Below are 26,268 nucleotides of genomic sequence, written 5' to 3'. Positions count from 1 at the left end.
TAAATGGGAACTGCAGGTACTCAGCCCCTCATAAATGTCATAGAATCATAGAATATCAGGTTTGGAAGGGACCTCAGAAGGTCATCTAGTCCAAACCTCTGCTCAAAGCAGGACCAATCCCCAACTAAATCGTCCCAGCCAGGGCATTGTCAAGCCTGACCTTAAAAACCTCTAAGGAAGGAGATTCCCTAGGTAACGCATTCCAGTGCTTCACCACCCACCTAGTAAAAAAGTTTTTCCTAATATCCAACCTAAACCTCCCCCACTGTAACTTGAGACCATTACTCCTCATTCTGTCATCTGCTACCACTGAGAACAGTCTAGATCCATTCTCATTGGAACCCCCCTTTCAGGTAGTTGAAAGCAGCTATCAAATCCCCCCTCATTCTTCTCTTCCGCAGACTAAACAATCCCAGTTCCCTCAGCCTCTCCTCGTCAGTCACGTGTTCCAGTCCCCTAATCATTTTTGTTGCCCTTCGCTGGACTCTTTCCAATTTTTCCACATCCTTCTTGTAGTGTGGGGCCCAAAACTGGACACAGTACTCCAGATGAGGCCTCACCAATGTCGAATAGAGGGGAATGATCACGTCCCTCGATCTGCTGGCAATGCCCCTACGTATACATCCCAAAATGCCATTGGCCTTCTTGGCAACAAGGGCACACTGTTGACTCATATCCAGATTCTCGTCCACTGTAACCCCTAGGTCCTTGTCTGCAGAACTGCTGCCTAGCCGGTCCCTAGTCTGTAGCGGTGCATGGGATTCTTCCGTCCTAAGTGCAGGACTCTGCATTTGTCCTTGTTGAACCTCATCAGATTTCTTTTGGCCCAATCCTCCAATTTGTCTACGTCCCTCTGTATCCTACCCCTACCTTCCAGCATATCTACCTCTCCTCCCAGTTTAGTGTCATCTGCAAACTTGCTGAGGGTGCAATCCAACCATCCTCCAGATTATTTATGAAGATATTGAACAAAACCGGCCCAAGGACCAACCCTTGGGGCACTCCACTTGATTCCGGCTGCCAACTAGACATGGAGCCATTGATCACTACCCGTTGAGCCCAACAATCTAGCCAGCTTTCTATCCACCTTATAGTCCATTCATCCAGCCCATACTTCTTTAACTTGCTGGCAAGAATACTGTGGAGACCATGTCAAAAGCTTTGCTAAAGTCAAGGAACATGTCTTGACCAAGCTGTATTAAATGTCCTGAGCAATGGGGCTTCCAGCACTTTTCTGGGCAGATTATTGCACAATATAGTAGCTCCTACTGTCAGGAAGTTTTCCTAATCTATAGCCTAAATACTCCTTTTTGTAACTTCTTCCTTTACCTCTGAGCAGAACCATTTCTGAACAACTGTCTCAGAGAACCTCTTCATCAAACCCATGGGGTTGTACCTGCCTAATCTGCCACAGGTATACAATGTAGACTTTGAAACCTCAGTGTTCCTAGAAGGCAGAGTAAGTAGCCTGATCTATAGCTTATGTAATAATTATAATGATTACTTAAGAATTCCCAGTTATCACTTGGAGGGTTGATAGGATCTTGTCCTAAGATCAGGCCCAATAGAATTAAAAATACTAGATAGTTGGAGACCCCAATTGCATGGTTGCTCACACTATAGGAACTCTTCTACATTTACAATAATTTATTAATACATTTAGCAAAATCACAAACTCTAACCAAGGAAAGTAGACAGAGATAATACAGAATGTACATCTGAACATCCATATCATCTCTTGCAGGACAACCTCAAATGTTAGCCATTACCTTCCTCGTCACCATCACCTTCCTCCTCCTCACCAGTGGCCATCATTCTGGCACCTCCCAAGGGCTACATCTCTCTCTCTCCAATTGTCCATAGGCTGGGATACAACTTTTATAATATGTTACACTGACACCACTGTATCTAATGCATACTCAGTAGGGGTTTCCCCCTTTTTCTTTATTTGTATTTCCTCATCCTACTAATGTTGAGGTGTCCTTCTAGATGAATGAGCTCTCCCCTGACATCTAGTGATGAGCTGTGGAAGAGGACTTCAGGAGCTGATCTCATTTGCTTGGGCACACCCACCCTGTCTAGGTGCTCAGCATGTTGGGATTACTTGCCCAAATGATCACTTTTGGCTGGTGTTGCATCCCCATTCTCCTTGTTATTGGGGCAGGAGTAATAAAGGGTTGTTATCCTTGTTGTGTGAATCATGGGCAGAAGAACTATACTTGGCCTACCCTGATTGAGGGACTCAGCCTCAACTAAATGGCACTCGCTAGGCAGGGGACATGAGTTCCAAAGCCCAGTGAGTTGAGAGAGGGTGGGGACAAGTATTTGTATGTGGGTCCTGCCTAAGGGCTCAAGACACCATTTGATTCTTCCTCTCTTTATGGTGTAATAACAGCTGATTAAGACTCACTTGAGAGTCTTGTTACACACTACAGAGCTGAAATCACTGATACCTAGGTCTAGCCATTAGACCTGCTTTGGAACAGGGTCTCTGATGTAAGAAACTGCCCAGTGTGCACCAGCAGTGAGGCTCCCCCACTAACAGATGAAATTACTGAGAACAGTATTAAGTGGTAGAACCTGAAGATATCCTGGCAGATCAGCAATTGACTGGCAGGGCAGCCGACAAGGTGGCTGGCGGAGAGGCGTGGTGATCGGCCACAGAAGGGCTGCTGTCAGGGAGGATTGGATTGGAGCAGAGCCTGGTGAAGAGACGCAGCGATCATCTGGCAGGGTGATCAGAAGACAGGAGCAGTGTCTTCTGACTAATCGGCAGGCAGGGCAGCTGGTAGAGAGAAGTGGAGCACCGATCAGCCAGCAAGGTGGCCGGCAAAGAGGAGTGGAGCACCAGTCAGCTGGTAGGACGCTGGTGAAGAGGTGTGGTGAGCGAGTGCCCAGGCAGCAGAGCAAGTAAGGTGCCTTCTTACCTCTCCTTCCCCCAGGTCAGGAGGTGAACTCTGGGTCTGCACTGACCAAGGACAACTGTGAGTGGGATGCAGAGAAGTGGCGGGCATGTTAAAGGGACTTTTGGTTGCTGGACTTGAGAACCTGAGGGAAAAGAACACTGCCCAGCTTACTTGGGGGTGGGACTTTTGCTCATTGTTTATGTTTATGATCCTTGTTTGTGGTATTTTCCCAGTTTAATGCTGGGTTACTTCCCTCCTTTTCTTCGTTACATTCAGTTTCTTCGCTACATTCAGACTCCGTGCTTGCGAGAGGGGAGGTATTGCCTCTTAGAGGCACCCAAAGAGTGGTGTGTAATTGTTCCATATCACTGGGTGAGGGTGGAGGGGTCGAGCCACTTTTGTGTTGTATTGTTGAAAAGGAACCCTTAGATACTGAATCCAGCCCTTCTTGCTGCTAACTCTGACTGGCAGAGGGTTACATATAGATTAGTATGTTAATACATGTAACTACCATTTCAGCTCATGATTGTATCCGTCACCCCTTGCTTAAGCAGATTTGCGGTTAATACTTCCATGTGCCTTGCAGTAGTACTTACTGGAACATTCTAATGCCTACCACTGAGCAAGCTCTTCTTAGTTCCCAAAATCTAAAGGTAACTGTTAATGTATGCCAAGGGTTATGGCCTACATAACCACACATATGCAGGATACAGGCCTATAGGTTTCTTGTGTTACAGCTGGATATAATGAAAGCAGCTAAATATAGTGAAGGCAGGGCAGTGAATATAATAAAGGCAAGCTAGTCCTATGCACTACAAGTACACCTGCATTTATGAAATCCATTATCACTACCACCACCAACTTCACTCTGATTGGATCACTCCCCTTCCCCATCCTTACCTTCTCGGGCTACTCCAAGTGCTGTTGGTCAGTTCCTCTTCCTGATATGCTTCTACCATGGCCAGAATGGTCAACCTGAGTGAAATCAAAGGAGTGCTCTTTTTTCTGTTTAACGCTTGAGTGCCCTGGATTGATGCTTGGTGCCCTGCTACAATGGTGTCATTCAGACACAACAAGGCACACAAATGAGAGTAGGCACCCAGCAATCAGAAGGTAATCATTGCTCCCATGCATTAGCAGGGGTGGACAGAGATGAGGAACACCAAGGAGATGCCAAGAAAATAAAGGGAGGAAAAGCAAATCAAGAGAAACAACAACAAAACCAACCCAAAATCTCCCTCCAGTCTCATGCAAGTCTCTGACTGGAACCTGGCAGCTCTTCTCAGGTCAATCAAGACGTGTGCCATGCTGATGCAAATGAAGTAAACATATATGATTGTGACCTTGGAATCTCACTATTGTCTGCTGTACATTTCCATTGTCACTTCATCCTGCTTCTCTAGTTCCTCTTAAAGTCTTGGTGTCAAATGCTTCCACCAGAGCAAAAGCAACTTACCAAAAGAAGAGATGAATCTGATTTGCGTACTTCTCTACTTCGCCTGCTTTAGAATTCCTTTCCCCTTGGAGTAATTTAACTTCATGGAAACTGTTAGGGGGCTTATTCCTTCACCCACTTACTTCCCTGGTCCTTCTCGCATGAACAGAAAGCAACAATACCCGAAGTCCAAAGGTGCAAACAATTTGATGTTTATTGGGGTGAACTTCCAGTTTCCTTTCTTAGTGTCCCCCTTCCCAGCTCTGACACCACAAAGCCTTACACCTGTATCCCTGCTCCCATTCCTGCCCTTAGCCAAACATGATTCCAATTTCCCCACCCCCATTCCCTGTTCCCTTTTCCCCTTTAGCAAAACATGATTCCAATTTCCCCACCCCCATTCCCTGTTCCCATTTCCCCCTTTAGCCAAACATAATTCCAATTTCCCAACCCCCATTCCCTGTTCCCATTTCCCATTTCCCACCCACACACCCACCCACTTCCTGATTGGTTGCAGACTATATAGTAAAACTTGAGTTCTGCTTAGCCATACCTTAACCAATCATTTTCCTGAAATTTAACTAACCAATCCTAACATAAAGAAAAGGAGTACTTGTGACACCTTAGAGACTAACCAATTTATTTGAGCATGAGCTTTCGTGAGCTACAGCTCACTTCATCGGATGCATACCGTGGAAATTGCAGAAGACATTATATACACACTGAGACCATGAAACAATACCCCCTCCCACCCCACTGTCCTGCTGGTAATAGCTTATCTAAAGTGATCATCAAGTTGGGCCATTTCCAGCACAAATCCAGGTTTTCTCACCCTCCGCGCCCCCCCCCCCCCAAACTCACTCTCCTGCTGGTAATAGCCCATCCAAAGTGACCACTCTCTTCACAATGTGTATGATAATCAAGGTGGGTCATACACATTGTGAAGAGAGTGGTCACTTTGGATGGGCTATTACCAGCAGGAGAGTGAGTCATACACATTGTGAAGAGAGTGGTCACTTTGGATGGGCTATTACCAGCAGGAGAGTGAGTTTGGGGGGGGGGGGGCGGAGGGTGAGAAAACCTGGATTTGTGCTGGAAATGGCCCAACTTGATGATCACTTTAGATAAGCTATTACCAGCAGGACAGTAGGGTGGGAGGGGGTATTGTTTCATGGTCTCTGTGTGTATATAATGTCTTCTGCAGTTTCCACGGTATGCAGCCGATGAAGTGAGCTGTAGCTCACGAAAGCTCATGCTCAAATAAATTGGTTAGTCTCTAAGGTGCCACAAGTACTCCTTTTCTTTTTGCAAAGACAGACTAACACGGCTGTTACTCTGAATCCTAACATATTGTAACATGATTATGTAACCAATTATATCCCACCACCTTAATTAGTTTACACCCAGCAAAATTAATTATACAGCAGACAGGAACAATCACAGAACCAGACAGAGATTATACAGACAAACAATAGCAAAGTGGGAACCATAATGACAAAACGATACAGAAGTGAGGATTTCACATCCCAGCTATTGATAAGTGAGTTCTTGCCAGACAGGATGCTATCAAACTAAGTTTCCTTTTACATCTTCTAGGCACTTCCCTTTCTCTGGAGGTGATAGACACTATCAGGACAGGATTGTAGTCCTAACAGCCCAATAGCACCTTCTTTCAATGTGACTAGTTTGGAATGTGAGGATGTGACCGGTCGCTTCCCAGCTTATGGCTGCCTCTGTTGCTTAGCCAAAGGCCTTAGCCTAAGAACAGGGCCTCAGACTGTCACAGTAAGAGAAGGACCTAACACTGGCAGACAGTGATTTTGATTCTCTCTTTTATACCTCTAACTAGCCAAGTGATAAGAATACACCTAAATTCTTAGAGTATAGGCCTTTACAGACAGGCCTGAATATCTATATCCTAACAGAAACAGTTAAAATGCTTAGAAAAGTAGAAAAACATTAAGGAAAAAACAGAATTTTGTCCATCTACCCCCAAGTCTGTGTCACCTTCCAGTGCCTCTTACTTTTATCAGCCATCTCCATCTCCCCCAGTAGTGAATGAAGGATTTTGCAATGGGCATGTGGGGGACCACAATACATATAAGTAACATTGGACAAATAAAAGTTATGCAGATTAGCTACATCTTTGTATAAGGCTTTACTTTCCTGTATGGGCTACTAGCACCATGGATCACAGAGCACAGGGGAAACTGGCTTCCATGAGATCCCTAGCCCCTCACACAGGTGAGGGGGGCATGACGGGTAGGGAAGAGGTGAAGCCTTGGTTCTCCCCCAGTAACACACAAGGCAGCTGGCATGGAGGAGAAAGTAACCTGCGGCTGGCACAGATTACTTCCTTTCTGGAGTAAGGGGGGAACCAGAGTGTGAAATGAGTGACTCTCAGAGTCACAGCTTGTACTCTGCGCTGCTCCTGAGGAGGAGCAGCTACACACTGCCCTTGACTCAGGATAGATGGCCATGTTACTTTTAATGCTAATTTTCATGAATCCTCATGGAAGGGAGGTCCATTAAGGTTCATTGTATTCCCAAAGCACAGCTTTGCCAGCTGCTGCTGAAATTTGAGTGGTGAACACACTGAAGTACTGCCACAATGTCTTTTCTATGCCAAAAGATATAAGTTACTGTCACATTTGTACGGCACTATTCAAAGGCAACTGCCAAACCCAGCTTTCCTGAATTCATACTCATGTTGACTCCCAAGGCAATGGACCAAGGAATCCACAAAGGCAGCCACTAACCCCAAGTAACACCCTGGTTCCAGCATCCATGAAAAATATCCCTGAAAAGAGGACGTGTTTAATGACTCGAGAGAGAGAGCCGTACTACACCCGTTTACTCTGGTTAGGCAACTTTGATAAGCAGCCAAGTAAATGGGGGGGGGGTATTTAAATGTCTAAAGTCCTTAATACCATTCTCAGGCGCTTCAAAAACCACCCTACTCCAAACGTAAAAATAAACCCTACTGAAGGAACTTAGGTGCCGTAGATTACCAGATGGAAAAACTCTGTCAAGTGAGGCAAATATTATAACTATGCCTTGCTGTGCCAGTCCCAACTGAACAGTTGAATAAATGAGCTGGGAACACCACACAGGTCAAAGTAAATGAGGCTTTAACCTGCCAAAAATCTGTGGCCTAAATACAAACAAACATTAAGACCCAGAGAGGACCAATTGAGAATCACATAACCTAGGATTATGGAAAAAATCCAGCTGCCTCCATCTTTATGCAAAAGGCTGATATGAGGCATTGTCCTGGACCTAAACTTTGCTAACTTCCATGGACAAAGCAAAGGCACGCCTGGAATTTTATTCAAACTGAATGGACTTGCATAATGATCCTAAAATTAGCAAGTTGTAGGGAGAAAACATTTCTCAGCTGCTGTTGTCACTACCTTCAGGCTCTGTAGCCCTATTCCATTGGAGTGGAGAATTATGTCCAAACCACAAATTTTAAACCAAGAACTAAATGAGCCCAAAAGGTACTAATTAATTACTTTTAAGACAACATCTCCCAGTAATCATCTAACCACTCACTACCACAACAATAGAAACATCATTTTCTGATGGATTTAGCTAGCCAATATAAAACTGCTTCACGGACGGAGCAGGGAAACAAGTTCAAACATAGCGTAACATATAGCTGAGGTCAGTCATGCTGGACAATTGCAGCTCCCGTGCTTGGGCCTGGAAAAACAGACACCAAATACCTATGCTAGTAGCCAATGAAAGGCATTGTAGAGCAGTGCCAGCACTTTGGTGAGTTGATAGCCTGTGCAGGTAGATATGCTCTATTCAGCCTGTCCTATTTACAAACGGGCTGCAATGTAATGCAGCAGTTGCTGTGACTGTTAGTGACGTCAACAGTTGAGGCTGGAGAGGGAAGCAGTGTTGACAGAAACACAAGGTGGTGACCTTCCCAACACCCGAGGCTATGATCAGCTGATGGCTTTTCAGTGACCAAGAGGTTATAAAATGGGTGTTTACAGTTCCTAGGAACAGGCCTACATCACCATTGGCTCTCTTACTTTCAGCCCCTGCACGAAGGCCAAGAAGGGAATGGACCAGGAGACTCAGCTAACCTCTCCCTCAGACACCAGTCTCTGCTGAGAGATGGTTGTGGTGCATTGGCATCCTAAATCAAAGGGCACCTGATACTGGTCTCCTAATGCAATTCTGATGGCATAGTATATCAATGCAACCTACGTAACACTGGCTCAGCCTTGTGTGGACCCGCCCCACAGGTGTGAAGTTCCCCTTATAGGGGAACTAGTGGGAGGAGTTGTTTTCGCTTTCTGCTGCCAATGCCTCCGGGGCCAGATGCTTGGTGTGGGATGGGATTGTTGTTGCTAGAACGCTATTGGATCAACAGCATTAGCAAAAAGTTAAGCACAAAACGTATAGGCTGTGTTTCATCTGCTCCCGAGGTGACCAGGGACGGCAGCAGTCTTGCAAGGGCGGTGTTACTCCTTCCAGCTGCCGGAATGGCAAGTGCTTTGGCTGTGCACGTTGTTCTCCTTTAATTTCTGTTTTGTTACTCAAGTGCCTCTTCAAAACAGCCTGCATCGGAGCCAGTTGCAATCCCGGGAGGATGGTCACTCTCTTACTTCTAGCCAGCCGTGCAGTGCCCTCTGGCGCCCATGCACAGCAGGTATTGAACAGCATTGGAACAAACTAACTGGAAGAAAACTAAAAGGCTCATGTTTGGCAATTTACTTCTACACTACTGATGTTCACGTGCTACATGACTCGGGCTAAATAGTTGTGATGAGGAGCTTTGCTTAAGCGGGAATTATAAATCAACTGTCAGGGTCAAATCCAAGCCATGATTCTGCCTTACTTCCCCTCCTGATTGAAAAAAAAAAAAAAATGCTGGGCAGTGAAGACGACCTGAAACCATGATCTACCCTGGATGTTTTGTTCATTATTGGATCCAAGCGCTATAAGTGACCACTAATCTTAACACACTGAGTGCTCCTCAGGGAAGGGACTGTAGACACAACGCAGTGTGTATCTTGGATTAGACCCCATGCTTTCATTTGTTGTATGAAGCTACTAATATACTTCGGGGGCTATGAGCATGATAGAGAATAGAATACCATGGGGACAGATGCATGCTAATTGCATACCCACTGTGAAGGCCGCGTACTATCTAGTAATTAAGCATGATCCATTGTTTGGACTGGAAATAATGTAGCTGAAGGGCCAGGCAGCAGTAAAATGCTTGAATAGCATCTCCGAATAACAGTGCTATTCAGCCTTGTTCCTACTATATGTAGAACTGACTTTTTAATGAGGTATAGCTTACTTAATCTGATAGAAATCAAATTTCTGATTCCAAAATGGTTTACACTTTGCTTCAGATTAACCAGATTGCATTTGATAGAGGAACCAGAGGATTTGTTTGAATCAGCCTGAAGCATTGTCCTCAGAACCAAACTTTTCTGAAATGTCTCCCTTCCCCATTTCTCCCGATTCTTCTCCCCCTTGCTAAATACAACCTGCTTTCTAGTATCCTGGGTCAGCACCTGTCAACTCTGCTTTTGTCTTGCTTCCTGTTCCCCTCTTGTCACAGCTCACTCTGCAACATGCCCATGCCCTTTGCTGACATTCAAGCTCCATGACAGCCTGAGGCTGTATTTCCCCAAATCAAAACAATTCAGCATAAATCCAACTGACCAGACAACCCTCTCCCCAGACCTGGAGGCACCTACCTGCTCCCTGCAAATATCACTGTCTAGTGAGCTGCTTCTTTGCCTTTTATCTAAGGCTCAGGTGGCCTGCATTCTGTCACTTGAGTTCCAGCCTCAGACCCAATGCCTGGAAGGCAGCTGATTAGCCATAGGTGGGTCTAAGTCAGGGGTGGGCAAACTACGGCCCGTGGGCCGGATCCAGTCCATCAGGGCTTTGGATCCGGCCCGTGGGATTGCCACCCCCGTGGCCCCGCACCGCTCCCAGAAGCAGCCGGCACCACATCCTTGCAGCCCCTGGGGAGGGTGAGCAGAGGGGTCCGTGCGCTGCCCTCCCCTGCAAGCACTACCCCCCACAGCTCCCATTGGCCAGGAATGGGGAACGGCGGCCAATGGGAGCTTTCGGGGAGGTACTCACAGGCAATGGCAGCATGCGGAGCCCTCTGCCCGACCCCACAGGGGCCGCAGGGACATAGTGCCGGCCGCTTCCGGGAGTGGTGCGGGGCCAGAGCAGGCAGGGAGCCTGTCTTTGCCCTGCTGCATGCTGCTGCCGCCCCAGACCCTGCACCCCGAACTCCTCCCTGCCAAACCCCAACCCCCTGCCCTGAGCCCCCTCGTACACCCTACACTCCACACTCCCTCCTGCACCCCAACTCCCTGCCCCAGCCCTACATTCATGGCCCTGCATGCAATTTCCCCACCCAGATGTGGCCCTTGGACCAAAAACTTTGCCCACCCCTGGTCTAAGTCCTCTTCTGTTAAAGGGCCAGCCCATCTTGTGACAAAGTGATTCAGGCATGCATAGCATTGGCAACGGTTGTGGGGATTCTGCGTTATCTGTCACAGTTGTCTTTGTATTTCAGAATCTTTGTAAGCTGGGGCTAGGGTTCCTTTCTCTCCTGTCTAGTTTGTATGGAGCCTTGAATATGTTATCCCCGCCTTTGTGCTGTAATGGTTGTGTGAATACCAATAAAAGTAACCAGACCCATCACTTGGGAGACAGCTAATTAGTCGCAGATGGGGGCTAAGCTCAACTCCCTTAAAGGGCCACCCAACACTGGAAAAAAGTCTGCCCACGCAGAACCTAAAAAAAGTGGCTTCGTTTTAAAATGTACTGAACACCCACAACACTTAGCGAAATTGATGCGGCACCAGTGAAAACTGGCTGCTTTGGGGTTTTTAAAAAAATATGTCTGACTCTAGGCACCCAAGTTTGAAAATGTTGCCTGTAAGCACCACAATATAACCTAGAAAAGGAAAAATTCAGCAGTGAGAACACTGACTGCCACTTCTTTCAACTGAAGTCAATCAATTAGGCTCTCCATTCCATTCCCTTTCATGATATTATAGCTCAAAAAAAAGGAGACATGTAAGATTGAGGAAATTTATTTACTTTTTGTCTATGAACAGTATGACATAATTACAGACAAGGTTTGATACACAGGAAAACCCTTTTGTCAACTTTTTTTTTTTTTTTGGCTAAATGAAAGAGCACAATAATCTTTACATGTTCATATTGTTGTTTTCTTTACAATACACAGCTTTCTCGGGTTGAAGCAAACTGTAAAGACACATTGGGTACTGGTATATTACAGCTACTTACATCATTTAAGAACAGCAAATGGAGAAAAATAAGTTATTTAAATACTGATTTCATATACAGAAAGTGCAACATTGTTAGTTGTTACATAACTTACTTGACAGTTTTGTTTCCCCAGAAAGTGTCAATTAAGGATGACCGTATCTTGGACCAAAAGTATTATTTATTCTAAAAATAATACAGTACAACTGTACAGCCATGACTTGGTGAATTGACCTCTTTTGCTGCTCTTAGGGAGAATGACCTGGCTGAATAATATAATACTTAATGCCTTTGATCACATTCCCATGCTCCCAGTTTGCATCCAAACCCAGTCTCATACAAGAGCACAGGGCCAGGGACGAGTATATCCTAGCTACTCAGATGGTAATACATGGGCATTAATAGGAATTTACAATTGTAATGTTGCTTGCTAATATTTTGGGAATGCTTCTTCCCTTACCAAATAGCTTTTCAAGTTAGAATTGCACACAGTGGACACAGAGCAGTACTTGTCTGAGCAGAGCGGATTAGCATTTCATCAGCAGGCTTCTTTTGTGCTTCCCAATAGCCAACTAGCTAACTTTTGCTTAGAATGTTGCACTTCAAAAGGAAATTGTAAGGAACAGGGTATTGTTGTTACACCAGGCAATCCCCCACCTGTCCACTGAACTGCACTGAAACCAGCAGGAGAAGCTCACCCACTGAGCAGTGTAAGGCTTTTCTAAAATCAAAAATATATGCTAAAAATATAACACAAAAGACGACTGAATGGCAGAATTTAAAAACCAGATCAAAAAGCAATATTAACAACAAAAATCTCAAGGAATTCAAGTCAGAACGGCCTCCTCATGGCAAAGTTCTGATAGGTGTCATTTGATTTCTCCATGCAATGAAATCATTCAAAAGTCATAGGAATTACAATGAGTGTTTGGGACATGGAGAGCTTCAGAAATCCAGATTGTTTCCTTCTCTGCTGGGACTCTCCTTCTGTTATTAATCAGGTTGGGGAAAAAAATGAAGGTGAGGGATTTTTTTAATCATATGACTTCCTTTTTCCATGGTGAGCAGAAGTTGTTTTCCTTTTGTATCAGATGATGCTTCATACTCAAACTGTGCATAGTAAGCAGTCCTTTACCCCTCTTAACTGCTAATTGGTATTCTGCAGTCTGCTTACTTTTAATCACTGGTGACCCTAGCTATCAGTGAATGTCTCAGCACTCCTTCCAGCTACTGCTTTCTATAGACTTCCCTTTAAGCCTTAGAGAGGGATGACAGACAAATCATTGCTATAACAACCAAAGCCCATACTATAAGCATGTTGTTCTTTTGTAAGAGTCTATCCACCTGTGCAAAACATTCAGTTATGTCACACATTCCCTGATGCTGTCACACTAGAGCTTACTAGTTCTCCAGAGAAAAGCACTAATAACTTTTAGACAAAATGCAGAGGAGCTCTGGATCCAGAACAATTTCAGATGATATGAGGAAGTGAATTAGTTATGCTGTACACATTGGTGTCTTTAATTCTGATGGCAGAATTTAGGGCAGAGTTGATAAAAATAACAGAAGCTGGTGACAACTGAAAATAGGTAAATAAAACTGATGCCTAACGTTACACTCAGAGCCAGATTATCGCCTTAGCTAAAATTTACTGCATACCTGATTTAGGGTAGGCAATAATAATAGAGCACTTTTAACACTTCATTCATCAATCTGAATGCACTTTATCAGGAAGAGTAAGCACCATTATCCTCATTTTATGAGTGAATAATTGAGCCTCAGAGAGGGGAAGGGACTTGCCCAAATTCACCTAGCAAGCTTAATAGAAACAGATTTCTAGGCCTGTGCTCAGATCACTAGACTACATCTTTTAATTAGCCTGCCAAAGGAAAGCCTACTCTGTCTACGATGAAGAGTTTCCACCACTGTAAGTTAAAGAAAAGTACATAGGATATAGACACCAAAGAAGAATCTAGTTAATACTATTCATGGTGATCTGTATTTGGTATATAAAATGAGTGCCCATGTATAAAAATAAAATCTGTTAGTATCCACAGCTGTGAATGGGAGATTTTACAGTGGGTTAGACAGAAAACAGGATCATTATTTTATGGACAAAAAATGATTTGTCCAGCATTCCAGAATGACACTTTCTTCTGAAGAGAAGAAATTTCAAACACTTGATACTGGAGGACATCAAGTTTGTAAAATTACAGCATAATTCATAAGACTCTGAGATTCCCCCCCCAGGCAGTGAAATTACTGCACTGATACTTTCTATGGGACACAGTTTGCTTCTTCGGTGCATTTTATTTCCCCAGGGCAATCTTTCATTTGAAGAAACTAATGTTTTGAATTGATATGGTCAGGATACCAAGTCAAAGCTGCAGTATAATGATTGACAGTATAACCCAGTACATAAAAATATAATTAAAATGAAAAGCAGTTACATATATACAAGGCAAGATAACTTTGAACTTTTTAATAACAGCAGCAAATGCAGACCACGGTGAACAGTTCGCCTGACAATGGAAACGCTGCATTTGCAAAAGCGCCTCTACAAACAGAAGATGTTACGAGACAATTTATAGAAGTTACTTTAACTGAAAATCACCCTAAGTGCCATTGAACGACGACAGGATGAAGCAAGGTTGGATACAGATAAGTCAACACTAGATAACTGCTGACAAGCTGATTTTAAGGCAAATAAAAAAGCTGGTTGCTAGAAAGCAGTTACAAAAATGATTTCAGTTCTATACACAAAAGGAGTTTTGGACTCTGTTAGGTTAGTTGTACTGGAACAACAGAAAAGAGTCAATATTGTAAACTAATTCCAGTCCATTATTCTGGCCTAGCTAAAGGCTCTATGGTCTACAGCAACTATACCAAGCAACAGAGAGGATGACAAAAAAGGGTATGTATTCAGCACTTGATTGCTAAACCAAACAAAACAAGCAAACAAAAAACCCAAGAAGATTTGCTAAACAGCTTTTGCTGGTGAGTTGCACCTTGGCTTGTATGTGGCTTTCAGGGCTGACTCTAGGAAACTGGGACCCAGTATTACAGAGGGCCTTCTGTTCAGAGAGACCTTGCAACAGAAACAGGGCTGACAGCAGGTGTAGCTGTCACAATCTTGTGGAAAGTGTGCAAGGGCCCCGTTCGCTTAATGGTCACATGGGGTGCCGTCTAACCACTGGCTAAGCCCGTGCACTTTCAGAACTAAAAATATCTTGTTGTTGAGGACTAAGGAAGTACCACGTCTCTGTTACCTGGTGGTTGCTTCTTTTCTCCTTTTGTTGCTAATGACAGAAAAAAGGAAGATCCTCTGAGGCTTTTATTTGCCTATCCCTGGGATCCACTTGCTTGATCCCGTTTGCCGTGTGGAGAAATTAGGGCAACACTGGTGCAGTAAGAAGCAGCGGGGTCTCGGGCAGTGCCACGTTCCAGAGCACGTTAAATCGCCTCTGGATCGAGGGGTTTGACGAGTCTTGCTGCTTCCAAGAGCTTGCTTATGTGCCTCTCCTCTGTGATGCCAGCTTCTCGAAGGCAAGTTTGTGACAGAGAAGGCACTTTGCTCAGCGTGTTGAATCCTGCTTCTGTGAGCGAGCTAGAATACATAGGCAGGCCAATGGAAACCAGCCAGGCAGTTATCGACGTGATCTGTCCAGGGGATACAGGTTTTCGGCAGATTTCAGTGAGCCCTCCACTCGGAATCTGGATAGAGAAAGAGAAAGCAAAATGTAACCTTTTGACTGCTCAGTTTACTTTCAGTCTTCCTCTGCACGTCCCAGGCAGTAAGAATTTGATAGTTTTAGAAAAGGGATGTTTCAAACCTTGATAGCTATTTCTCCTGTGTGTGTTAGGCAATGAGGAAGTCATTTGCTCAGCACCCATTCTACTCTTTTTAACTGGTTCCCAATATGCTGTTAGTTGGTCATAGAACTATAGGGCTGGAAGAGACCCCGAGAAGTTATCGAGTCTGTCCCCTCAATCTGAAGCAGGACCAAGTGTATCTAGACCATTTCTGACACATTTGTTTAATCTGTTCTTAAGAACCTCCAGTGACAGGGATTCCAGAACCTCCCTCGGAAGCCTGTTCCAGAGCTTAACTACGCCTATAGTTAAAAAGGTTTTCCCTTCTAACAATCTCCCTTGCTGCAGATTAACCCCCTTACTTCTTGTCCTGCCTTCAGCAGGTATGGGGAACATGGATCCCTTCCTTTTTATAACAGCCCTTAACATATTTGAAGACTTATCAGATCCCCCCACTCAGTCTTCTTTTCTCAACACTAATCATGCCCCGTTTCTTTTTAAACCTCTCCTCTTACGTCAGGTTTCCTAAATCTTTAATTATGTTTGCTGCTCTCCTCAGAGATGCCAAGGACTGAATGAGCAGGGCGACTCAAATCTGCTCTCAATACTGGAAGTGGTTCCCCTCCAGGACAGAGGAGGGAGGGATGAGGGGGTGGCATGCTCTGCTGCTACCTATGCTGTATCTCTGCGAACAGAGGTAGGATTTCAGTCTCCCTGGCTATGAATCCCGTACCCTTCATCATCATTCAATTAACTATGCATTTCTAAACAAAGAACGTGGTACACAGAGACACTCACTGCCATGCGGTGCTGCTTCCTCAACTGCTTCACCCGGATTTGGTCCATGTTCGTAGCAACATCCTTTTCAGGCTGCTCTAGGTCTTCAGAGTATCTCTGCACCAAAGCTTCAGGAATCCCACAGCGACCATGCTGCAAATTGCCATCCAGCCATGCAGGAGAAAGGAAAAGGGAAAGAAAGAAAACCAGAAGCAATACAAGTCAACAAGTTTCTATACAAACATCAAACACAAAAATGATAAGGGGAGCTTTAGATTTATCTGAGAGTCACAAAGAATGGAGTTTCATTTAGTGTTAACATTATCTACAGTGGGGCATTTGGGACACTGGTCCATAAAGCCTTTACCATTACGCATCCTCCAAGGGTGAAATTCTGGCTCTACTGAAGTTAAGAGCAAAAATCCCATGGACTTCAAACAGGGCCAGTTTTTTATCCAAAGTCTCTCTCTGCCATCAAATGGTTTCACCAGTGAAATCTGCCTCTGACAAGTTGTAGGGCAGCACACATTTTGCCATTCAGAAATTTTACGAGATATTTTGCTATTCTTTGGCTTAGTCAGAAAATGACTTTGTAATCAGGGCTGGAGAAAATTGATCTGATCACTGTGTATTTCCTGGTTCTTGACTTGTACAATTTGGGAGATGTCTGACAGATTTAGGGGTCCTCTGGAGATAATGATCCGAGTTAGTGTTCCATTAGGAACATAGGAATTGTGAGACCAGTGGTTCATCTAGTCCAGTATCCTGCTTCCAACAGTGAGTCAAATAGGCAATTCTGGGGTACTCTATGCCAAGGACCATTTCTTCCTAACCCCCATTAGAAGTTGGCTTTTGCCCTTATGCAGAATGTATTTTATACCCTCACAAAACCCTTGGTGACCTCTTTACAATTGGATTTCTATTCTTCACATAAACAGATTCATATGCACTTCCCTCCAGCGTGCGAACTGATATTCCAATCAATAAGAGATCCCACATCATGCCTAGCCACTACGCCAGAGAAGTAGTAACGTCATATGGGCTTTCAGATTTATCACTGAATCATTTAAACAACAGGGTAGCAATAATATTTTTGTAAATTACCTTTAATATCCAGTGCAAATTAGGGCAGCTCTGAGAATAGCGGGTGGGAGGAGAGATGGAGAGAAGGCATCTATGTCCCTCCCCCGGAGTGCACTGGGTACAAGGTCAGGCATACCTGAGGATATGGTCCTGTGTGTGGAATTTAGTTTACACTAAGCTAGATGTGGCTGTTCAATATTAATATTATTTGTATTAAGGTATCACCTTGGAGCTGCAATCCCGGACCAGGACCCCATTGTATTAGGTGTGATACAAACATAACAAAAAGATAGTCCCAACCCCAATGAGTTTAGTCCTCGAGATGTTATCCGTATCTCTGGTAGGACTCACATGTCTCATCAGCTCTCTTCCCTTCCTGACACACAGTAAGACAGAGTGCAAACATGGCCTGTGTAGGACAAAGTGCTCCATTTTCAGCCCCGCGCTAGGCAAGAGTGGAGTGAGATACACACACATCTTCCCTCCCAGTAGCCAGGGACATGTGGAAGGAATGGGAGATGAAACTGTCTTTTCATCATACCCTTTCATTGCATCAATTCATGCAGCTGCTGCACTACAATGACCAAGTGCTGTCACATATCAATAGAGCATCAAAGCACCATTGCAAGATTGGGGTCTTCTCCCTGCAACTGCTGCAGTTCGACGCACTTAGAGTGGCACATCAATTGCCTTACATCATTAAAATGCAAAGCATTTAATCGGATTGACTTTCACCATTTATTCTCTTTTTATCCTTTTTGCACTTCATCCAGCATGGACAATGAACCTCAACTGATCAGTTTCCCCTTCCCACTTTCCCCCCTCAAAATCAGCACTCATTTGAAGTGTCTGTATCCATGTATTTCTCCCAAACTCTTTTGTTCCCTTCGAGGGTACTTGTGAGGTTTTTGGACAGAAAAAAGTGGACATCAAAGCAAGCTGACTAATGTCTAATGCCTGTTGCTGGTTATGCAATTAATGGTAAGTCTGCAACATTCGGTGATTAAGCTGACTCCACCCACTCCTCAAAGTGAAATGTGGTCCTGATTTTCAAAGGAGCTCAGTTCCCATTTAGGCACCTATTTACAGGTCAGATTTTCCCAAAGTGCTCAGCACCCAGGAGCTCCCACTGTGACTTTTATGGCTCCATTTTCAATAGCTCAGCACATTGGGTGCTGAGCCCTTCTAGAAATTCCAGCGAGGGTCTCTGAACCAACCTTAGTTCTGAGAAGCATCACTGGTGTTAGAAAGGACAGACTGAATTAATGGGCAGAACTGCGTTGTCTTCAAAGGGATGGGTATGGAGTAATCAGGGTCAGCCTGGATCCCAAACTCATGCTCAGATTCCACCTTCCAGGAGTTGCCTCCTCATTCAGCCCTCTTGTTGAAGAGAAGGGAGGTATGTGGTTCTATCCTCTCTCAAACCCTAGAGTTGGAGGAGACAAGCCCATGCTGGAGCAGCAGAGCTTGCAGGAAATGTAGAGTTCAAAGGAGCAAGGCCCCAAACAGCTATTTACTTTACTGGTATTGAAAGACTGCCTTTTGGTGTGAGGCCTGATATCAACAGAACAGATTGAGAGACTAACAACAGGGTGCCTGAAAGATATTTCCAGCTTTTCCAATGGTTTATAGAGGACGAACTAGCTTACTTGCTGACAAATAATGCACCAGATGCAATGAAAAGCGAGCGGTTATAAAGACCAGTGTTAAAATGTTGAGACAATAGCCTCTTCTCACCTTGTCTGAATATGGTTCCTCTGTGAGATCAATCTCTTCAGTCTGCAACTTGTTTTCTATCAACATTTCCAGATTCAGTCCTCTAGTACAAGAGACTTTCCTGGCTAAAGCAGGGCCTAGCTTTACCACATGTTGCTGAATGCTAGCAGTCTCAGAAAGCTCAGCTAGCCAAGGGGGCAGTGTGGTTGGTGGGGTACTGGGCTGCTCAGAAGACGGCCTACAGGCAGGTACTTCCCGGTAATCAATGGGGCTGGATGGACTGGCCCTTTTCACTGGCAAACATGGTGCATCTGGACTTGAAAGGGCTCCACTTAGGGTCAGAGGGGGATGAAATAGTCCATTAGAAAGGCGTTCTCGGCTTTTTTTGGCAGGAACCGGTGGTGGCTGTGAAGGATTTTTTGACTGAATTCTTGCCTCGCTCATGCCCTTTTGCTCAGCTTTCAGACCTTCCTTGAGGACTGGAGAGTTATCAGCCCTTTCAAGGTCATGACTGCTTTTATGATGATTTTCTAGAGGTGTCCTTGTTACGTTGTGGGTAACTAAAGTAGGCTGAGCCTCCCAGCATTTAAGCAGGTACTGAGTAGGAGTCCCACATGAAGTCTCTGTTACTGAGCAGTCCAATTTCCTAGCTTTTCCCTTCTGAGAATCAGCAGTTCCTTTACTTAGCTTAGGCAGATTGTCTTCTGCCCTCATGCCAGCCCCAGGAGCCTTAGGCTTCAGGACAGAGCCAGTTGTCTTTTTTGATACATCCAGTGCATCCTGAGGGAAAGAATCTACTTTCTTGCTAATGTTCGGTAGGTCAGTGCTGGATTCTCCTTGGAGGTCATCCAGTGAATGAGATCTTGGCCACTTGGCCATATTCTGGGTGCCATCCAGAGTCTCGCAGCTCCGGCAGACAGCTGCTGGTAAACTTCTGCGGTTCTTCTTCAAACCTGTGATGCTTGAAGGCTTGATGCAGCTCTTGGGAGCATGATGCATGCAGCTCAACCGGATTTCCTTCTTTCCTTGCTGGAGAGCTTCTGCCGATTTAGTCAAAGGCAGAGTTGGATAACTTGTCAGTTGGTTTCTGTTAAAGCAGTGCTCACTGGCTGACTTTGTGGGCAGCAGACAGGTCCTCCGAGTCTTGCCTAAGAAAAAAAGACATTACAAATCATTGTAGGAGAAATGTACAAAAGAAGCACGACCAGGAACTTGCATCACCACTAAATGCCTTTGAAACACAGGGATTCTTCATTGGTAACTGAAGACATGTCTAGGTCTTGTCCCTTTTTTCTGATGTCTCTGCCTATGCTGCACTTCAATACAGTTCCACCCAGACTCGTTTGAGAGCTTCTAGTTTGATTAATAAGAGCTGCTTAATATCCCAAAGTAGCAAAATAAATTTAAGATAAATTCTAGTCTTTACCCAAATTTGCAAAGATGTCATAGTCCAGCTGGCTTAATACAACTTTTCTTGGTGTAGCTATAGCCTATACATTATGGTAACAGATTTGACCCCTACAGAGAAATAACTTATAAAAATCAGACAGTGTTTGTAGCTACATTAGGTCAATAATTATGTGGTTTCTAATTATGCTTGAGAACTCACTCTTGAAGAATGGATTTTTATCCCTTAATGTTGTATTTCTTTTGAGATAATGTTTATTACCTAGAATTATGACAGACCTGCCACCCAGTTATTTCATGGTTTAAATGCACAGTGAGCTGTTTACAAAGGGAAACCATCAGGCAGCTTGAATTGTTTGGGACTGCTATTGCACTAGCCTCTTTCCAGGGCTGTGTTTAGCAGTTGAAGAATTTTATTGGAGAAATGTGTCTTATATTATGAAAGGGAGAAGTGTTTCAAATGTACTAACCTTAGCATTAGTCTTAAATTGGAATGTCCTACTCGAGTGGAAAGACCAAGTGGTATACTAGTATTTTATGTTCACTGTTTGAGACAAAATCATTTTATAAGAGCATGTTTTGCATTTTCCATAACAGGCGTGGCTCCTGGAGTGGTTGATGGAGATGACAAGAAGCGCTGAAGATCTTACTAAGAGATGCAGCCTCATTTTTTCTAAAAGTTGTTTTTTAAAAAGAAGGCTAGGAGCACAGTAAAATAAATGTATGGCAGTTACTGAATGATTGTTTGGATCATTTTAGATAGCCTGAACTGGTGATTTTTACTACTTAGAAAAACAGAAAAGTCCACTTACAGAATAGACTCTGTATTTCTAGCTCCCTATAAACATACATTCAATCTTTTGGGTGCTGTACAGATTTTCCAGGGGCTGGACCCAGAAGGCCATTAAAAACCTGCCATTATGAAAGCAAAATGCGCTACATTCAGCTCCACTCCAGAACCCAAAACCTTCCCACAAATTCCGTTTGCAGAAGGTCCCCCGTATCGGGGCTTGATAGATGGGGTTGGGAGGTCTTTCAAAAGGTTGAAGCCCCTGTCACTGTAAACGCTAAGTCTCCTGTTTAAACAAGGCGTCTCACGTGTCTCACCTGGTTGCCTCTATTGTAAAAATCATACAAAGGGGGAGTCAGTCTCTAAGGTAGCCAAGACCCATAGCTATTTAAGGCTTTTTAGAATCAACATCTTGAAATCCAGGGCAAATCAAGACGCACAGCAATAATGGGAAATACTGCTTGGTTAGGAGGCTGCTGCATTCTGCACCTTCCAAATGGGTTTAAGGTGTATCTTTATCTAGAGTTACCCTAGTCCAGTTGGAAATGACCAAAGCATGCATAACAGTCACTTTTCCTGTTAAATGGTAAAAACTTTGAACTAAATCCTACAGTCCTTACAGCAGAATTGTCAATGGCGACAGTGGGCGTTTTGTCCAAGACAGGGTGTCATGATCAGCCATTGTGTGAGCAAACGGGAAAAAGCACACTACAAAAGAAAAAATATCAAAGCCACGATGAGCCAGACACCCAACTGGTGTAAACTGGCATAGCAACATTGACTTAGTGGAACTCTGCAAATTTACACCAGCCAAGCATCTGGCCCTCTATCTTCAACTCTCATGGGTTTTTTTTAATCTATGTGCCAGACTAGTACAAAATACACAATATGTGTTTCTTTTTTTCTCCAGATGGAGCTTGGCAAATCAGCAACTTGGGAGTCTTTTTTACTCTGCCCATTCACTATTTGTTATGGGGCAGCTGCCTTTTATGGGGAGTTTGGGCTGTCTGCTTATAACTGCCTTAGGAAGGGCCCCCATGGGGGGCAACTGACTCCCACAAGTGGCTGATTAGTGAACAAGCACCTGGATCTAATAAAGGTGACCCAAACTCAGTTAGAGGGGAGCTGCAAAAGGAGACAGGGAACTCCAGTCGTGACAAGCTCCCAGGAGACACCTGAGCAGGGAGCCTAGAGGGTGAGCTCTTTGGGGAACCCACCAGAATGGGGAGCCCCATCAGAGGTACTCCAAGAGAGGGGAGCCGCCTAGACAGAGAGCTGCAGTCAGCAGGCATCCCCTAGTCTCAGCCAGACACTGCCCAGAAGCCCAGCCTGGCCAGGATCACCTGCTGTCCCCAGAGAAGAGTTGCAATGGACAGACGTCTCTGGACCCCTGACTCCAGAGAAGGATCTTACTCTGGTAGGGGCAAAAAGCCTAACAGCAGGGGCAGAGACTGGAATTGAGAGAACCCCTGGGGAGGAGCCAGAGTGGAAGTGAGCACTGGACTCAGGTCGGGGACAGGTGGACAAAGAATGAGGTGAAAGTTTTGTTCATGGTCTGCATTGGCTTTTCTGTTAATAAGAGCCCCTGAGCTGGGGTGTGTGAGACTCTTTAGCATCTAACAGTCTCTATGGACTTGTTGCAACCCTGTGTGAAGGGAAAAAATCAAATAAGGGCCCTCCTTCAACACCACACCCACTTGTGTGGTGATGCACCAGCTCAGCCTGGAATGAGGTCACTATTAAAAAAAGCCCACCAAACTATTTAATTGACTAACCCAAATATCAAATAAGGATAGTAGAGACTAGTTTATCCTTGCTGTCTTTGGTCAGCTGTCCAGTCTTAGGAATAGCTACCTCATCATGTCCCAAGGATTGCTTGCTGGTTTAAAGTGTTTCTACTCTGAAAAATAATTCTGTGAGAATGACATTGTGGGCTTCCTGGTTTATTGTTCCTCAGTGGCTTCCGTATGAAAACTGCTCAGCTTACAGTTAAAAGTTGGAGTTTTCAAACTGCCAGTCCTGCAGGCTCAGTCTTGGATCTGACTGTCAGGCTGGGGTCTCTCTCTCTCTCTCTCATACTTCATGATCAGGAATATAAATTCCACAGACCAGACTGTACCCTCCAGTTACATTTGTGCAATACCATTCGTTAGCCTTCACTGGGTGCCTGCATTAGCACGGGACACACAGAGGGCTCAATCCTGCAAGGTGCTGAGCACGCGGCTCCCAGTCTGCAAAACACTTATGCAAATCCCTAATGCTAATTCCCCTGGGGCTATTCATGTGCTTCAAATTAATCTAGATTGGATCTAGCAAAGTACTTAAACACTGAGCTTAATTTGAAGCACATGAGTAGATTCACAGGAATTAACATTAAGTTTTTGCATAAGTGCCTCACAGACTGGGGACAGAGTGCTCAGCACCTCGCAGGATTGAGCCCTTGCACAGTGGAGTTGCACTAATGGTGTGTGATTAGCAAAGAACCAAGCCTGACTTTCAGAGTTATCAGGGATGACAGATTAACTTGTTATATTTGTGCAAAAAGCAAATTTGATTTGGAGTCACTGCCTTTATGCCCTCAATGCCTTTTTAGAGTGACTGTTCACACCGAACACCCACTTTCAACTTTATCTAGCTTTCAGTTATTTGCAAGGATTCTTTTTAGGCCTGGAGGTAGCTTTGTCAAGGGGCATAATGAAAGGCAACTAGATTGGTCGTTGCATCTTGATTAGGCCAAACTCAATTGAAATAATATAAGCCAGAGGTTTTATGCAAAAGTTTTTGCATATTTTTGTCAGAGCTACACTGCACAACTAACAAGGGCAAAAATCAATCAAATGTTCTTGACTGCAAAGTGCAGGGACTGATCTTGATTTAGTTTTCATAGATGAGAGATGCAAGGTCATTCTCAAATGATGCTTAGGCTTTTGATCAGAATGGTGAAGTCCCCTCAAAGCAGGTAACAACCCAGAGTGACAGCACATACTGGATAGTTCCTTTCTCAGAGACCAGGACACTTTAATATTTTTAAAGACAGAACTGAATTTTCTAACATCAGTTTTTGCACCTGCACTGACGTTTGAAAGCTGTTTCTCAGTCTAGAGAAAAAACAATTTCAGCTAAATGGCACCTAGAGTCAGTGGTATTACCCAACTAATTACTACCTAAAGGCAGGCTACAGTCAGAGATTTTAGAATTTAGTTTCATTCAGATTTAAAGTGCACTACTTTTAGGGGATGGACGATTCCTTTCAATACAACTTGCATTCTGAGCATTCTGGAAGATACTAAGACTTGGCTTCTGAATAATGCAGTGATTGCTTTGGATCTGAATCCTAAAACATTTCATGTGCCTGCTTCATGGCAGGACACCATGTCTCCAAAACTCCACATGTGCAAAGAAAGAACTCATTTAATCTAAGAGGGAAATTTGTTTCTTACATTCTCTTGCCTGCTTCTCTCTCTGGCAACTTACAAAACGTGGCATCACTTCAGGAAGTTGCAACATTTCAGGAGAAAGGCAGGAAACATCCCTCCAAAACAGGACTTATTTAAATATTACCTCACAAGGGGTATGCCATCGGTTTCTGAAAGTATCTTAAAATATGTATGAGAGATTGTGTGACAGAAAATGTTGTACTCTTTCAGTGTCCGTACCTCCATGGCAGCATGTTAGAATCTAGCCTTTCAGCCAGGTGTGGGGAAAGGAATGTGTTTTTCTGTTTAGTTTTTTATCTGCCTGTACATTTACAGCTCCAACTGTAATTCATTTTACTGTCTAGGCTTGCTGTGAAGTTTACACATCAAAACCCATGCAACTTCTTTTGGTTCTGAAGTATTGTCTAGCCAGTGAATTGTTTTTACTACTAGAGCACAACCAAGTCCCTGCACCCTCGTTCAAAGAAAAGTGGTACATGATTATTGCACAAAGTTAGTCCTTGCAGGTGCAGATGTGTTAAAGGATATTTATTAACTTCACTTTGTTAGCAGTTAGGAAGAATACACTGGGGAGCATGACTGTGCAAAACAAGGCATTTGAGAATGGAGGAGGAAAAACAAGAGGCAGAATGGAAAGGAAAACAGATGAAAAAGAACAAGAGTTTCAAATGTACGTAGCAGCAGATTCTTTAGTCAACGGTAGCCTCCATTCTGGTAGCTGTTCTGCACGGGCAGACTCTAGTACTCCTGCAGAACAATTTGCAGGAGATGGACTCAGTTGCTACCAGGAATAAAACCAGTTCTAGAAGGAGTTTTGTCCATGAATAAAATAACCCAACCCAAAACTATTCGATGAATTAATTAATAAAATGGCACTCAGCTTCAAAATTGTTTTAAGAGATATCCCCAAATGGTGCACTTCTCTGAGAAAGGTAGTATCAGAGTCATTACTTGGATGGAAGACAATGGGCTAGACTGTGATCTGTTACAATGGGGTAAATCAGGAGGAACTCCAATAGAGCTATTATATTCCTCCTAATTTACACCAGCTTTTCAGAATCTATCCCAACATTTGCCAGTATTGTCGGATTTTTAAAGCTCAAAGTGAATGTGTAGCCAGGGATTTCTAAATTGACCATTTTTAGGGTCAATATTGTTAGTATTAATTCATTCTTATGAGTCTTGTTGTTATTAAGCAGCCTGACACCTTTCAGCATCCTGTTCAGTGCTATCGATTGACAGCATCATCTCTGCACTGTTGGGCTAAACGTGTTCAGAAAGATTTTGGTATTTGGGAAAACTGCAGTGAGTGATACAGGTAGTCTTTAGATGTTGCCCTTTCTCCAGCTGTATGGTAGAGTCTGGAAGCTTTATGTATGTTTCCATTTTAGGAGACTAATCTGAGACTGTAAACTCAGGCTATACGACTACTTTACACAGGCCAATTCCCCTTCTAGATTGTGGTTCAGTATTTCCTGTTTGGGACAGCAATGCCCAGGCTCCCTGTGCTACTTCCTGGAATTAGAACATAAATGAGTCTGACTCTATATCTTCTTTCTCAAAAAGAAGTGCTCAGAAAGCTGTATGTACCAGGAAGAATGTCACAGGGCAGAT

At 44.0% G+C, this 26,268-nt stretch overlaps 1 protein-coding gene across 4 annotated transcripts in view; it reads right to left on the bottom strand.

The window, feature by feature from the left end:
- Positions 1–11,424: 11,424 nt before the first annotated feature.
- SASH1 (SAM and SH3 domain containing 1) overlaps positions 11,425–26,268 on the bottom strand; it is a 172,362-nt gene continuing 157,518 nt past the window's right edge. For all 4 annotated transcript variants that reach the window (XM_073337578.2, XM_073337580.2, XM_073337581.1 and 1 more), the window contains 3 exons: positions 19,042–20,168; positions 16,243–16,374; positions 11,425–15,345 (listed from right to left, as the gene is read on the bottom strand). In XM_073337578.2, coding sequence (XP_073193679.1) covers positions 15,085–15,345; positions 16,243–16,374; positions 19,042–20,168 — 1,520 coding nt within the window. In that variant the 3' untranslated portion in view covers positions 11,425–15,084. The remainder of the gene's footprint in view (positions 15,346–16,242; positions 16,375–19,041; positions 20,169–26,268) is intronic.

Source organism: Lepidochelys kempii, chromosome 3 (genome assembly GCF_965140285.1).
Source record: "Lepidochelys kempii isolate rLepKem1 chromosome 3, rLepKem1.hap1, whole genome shotgun sequence".
NCBI lineage: Eukaryota > Metazoa > Chordata > Testudines > Cheloniidae > Lepidochelys > Lepidochelys kempii.
This window is presented reverse-complemented; position numbering and strand designations above follow the sequence as displayed.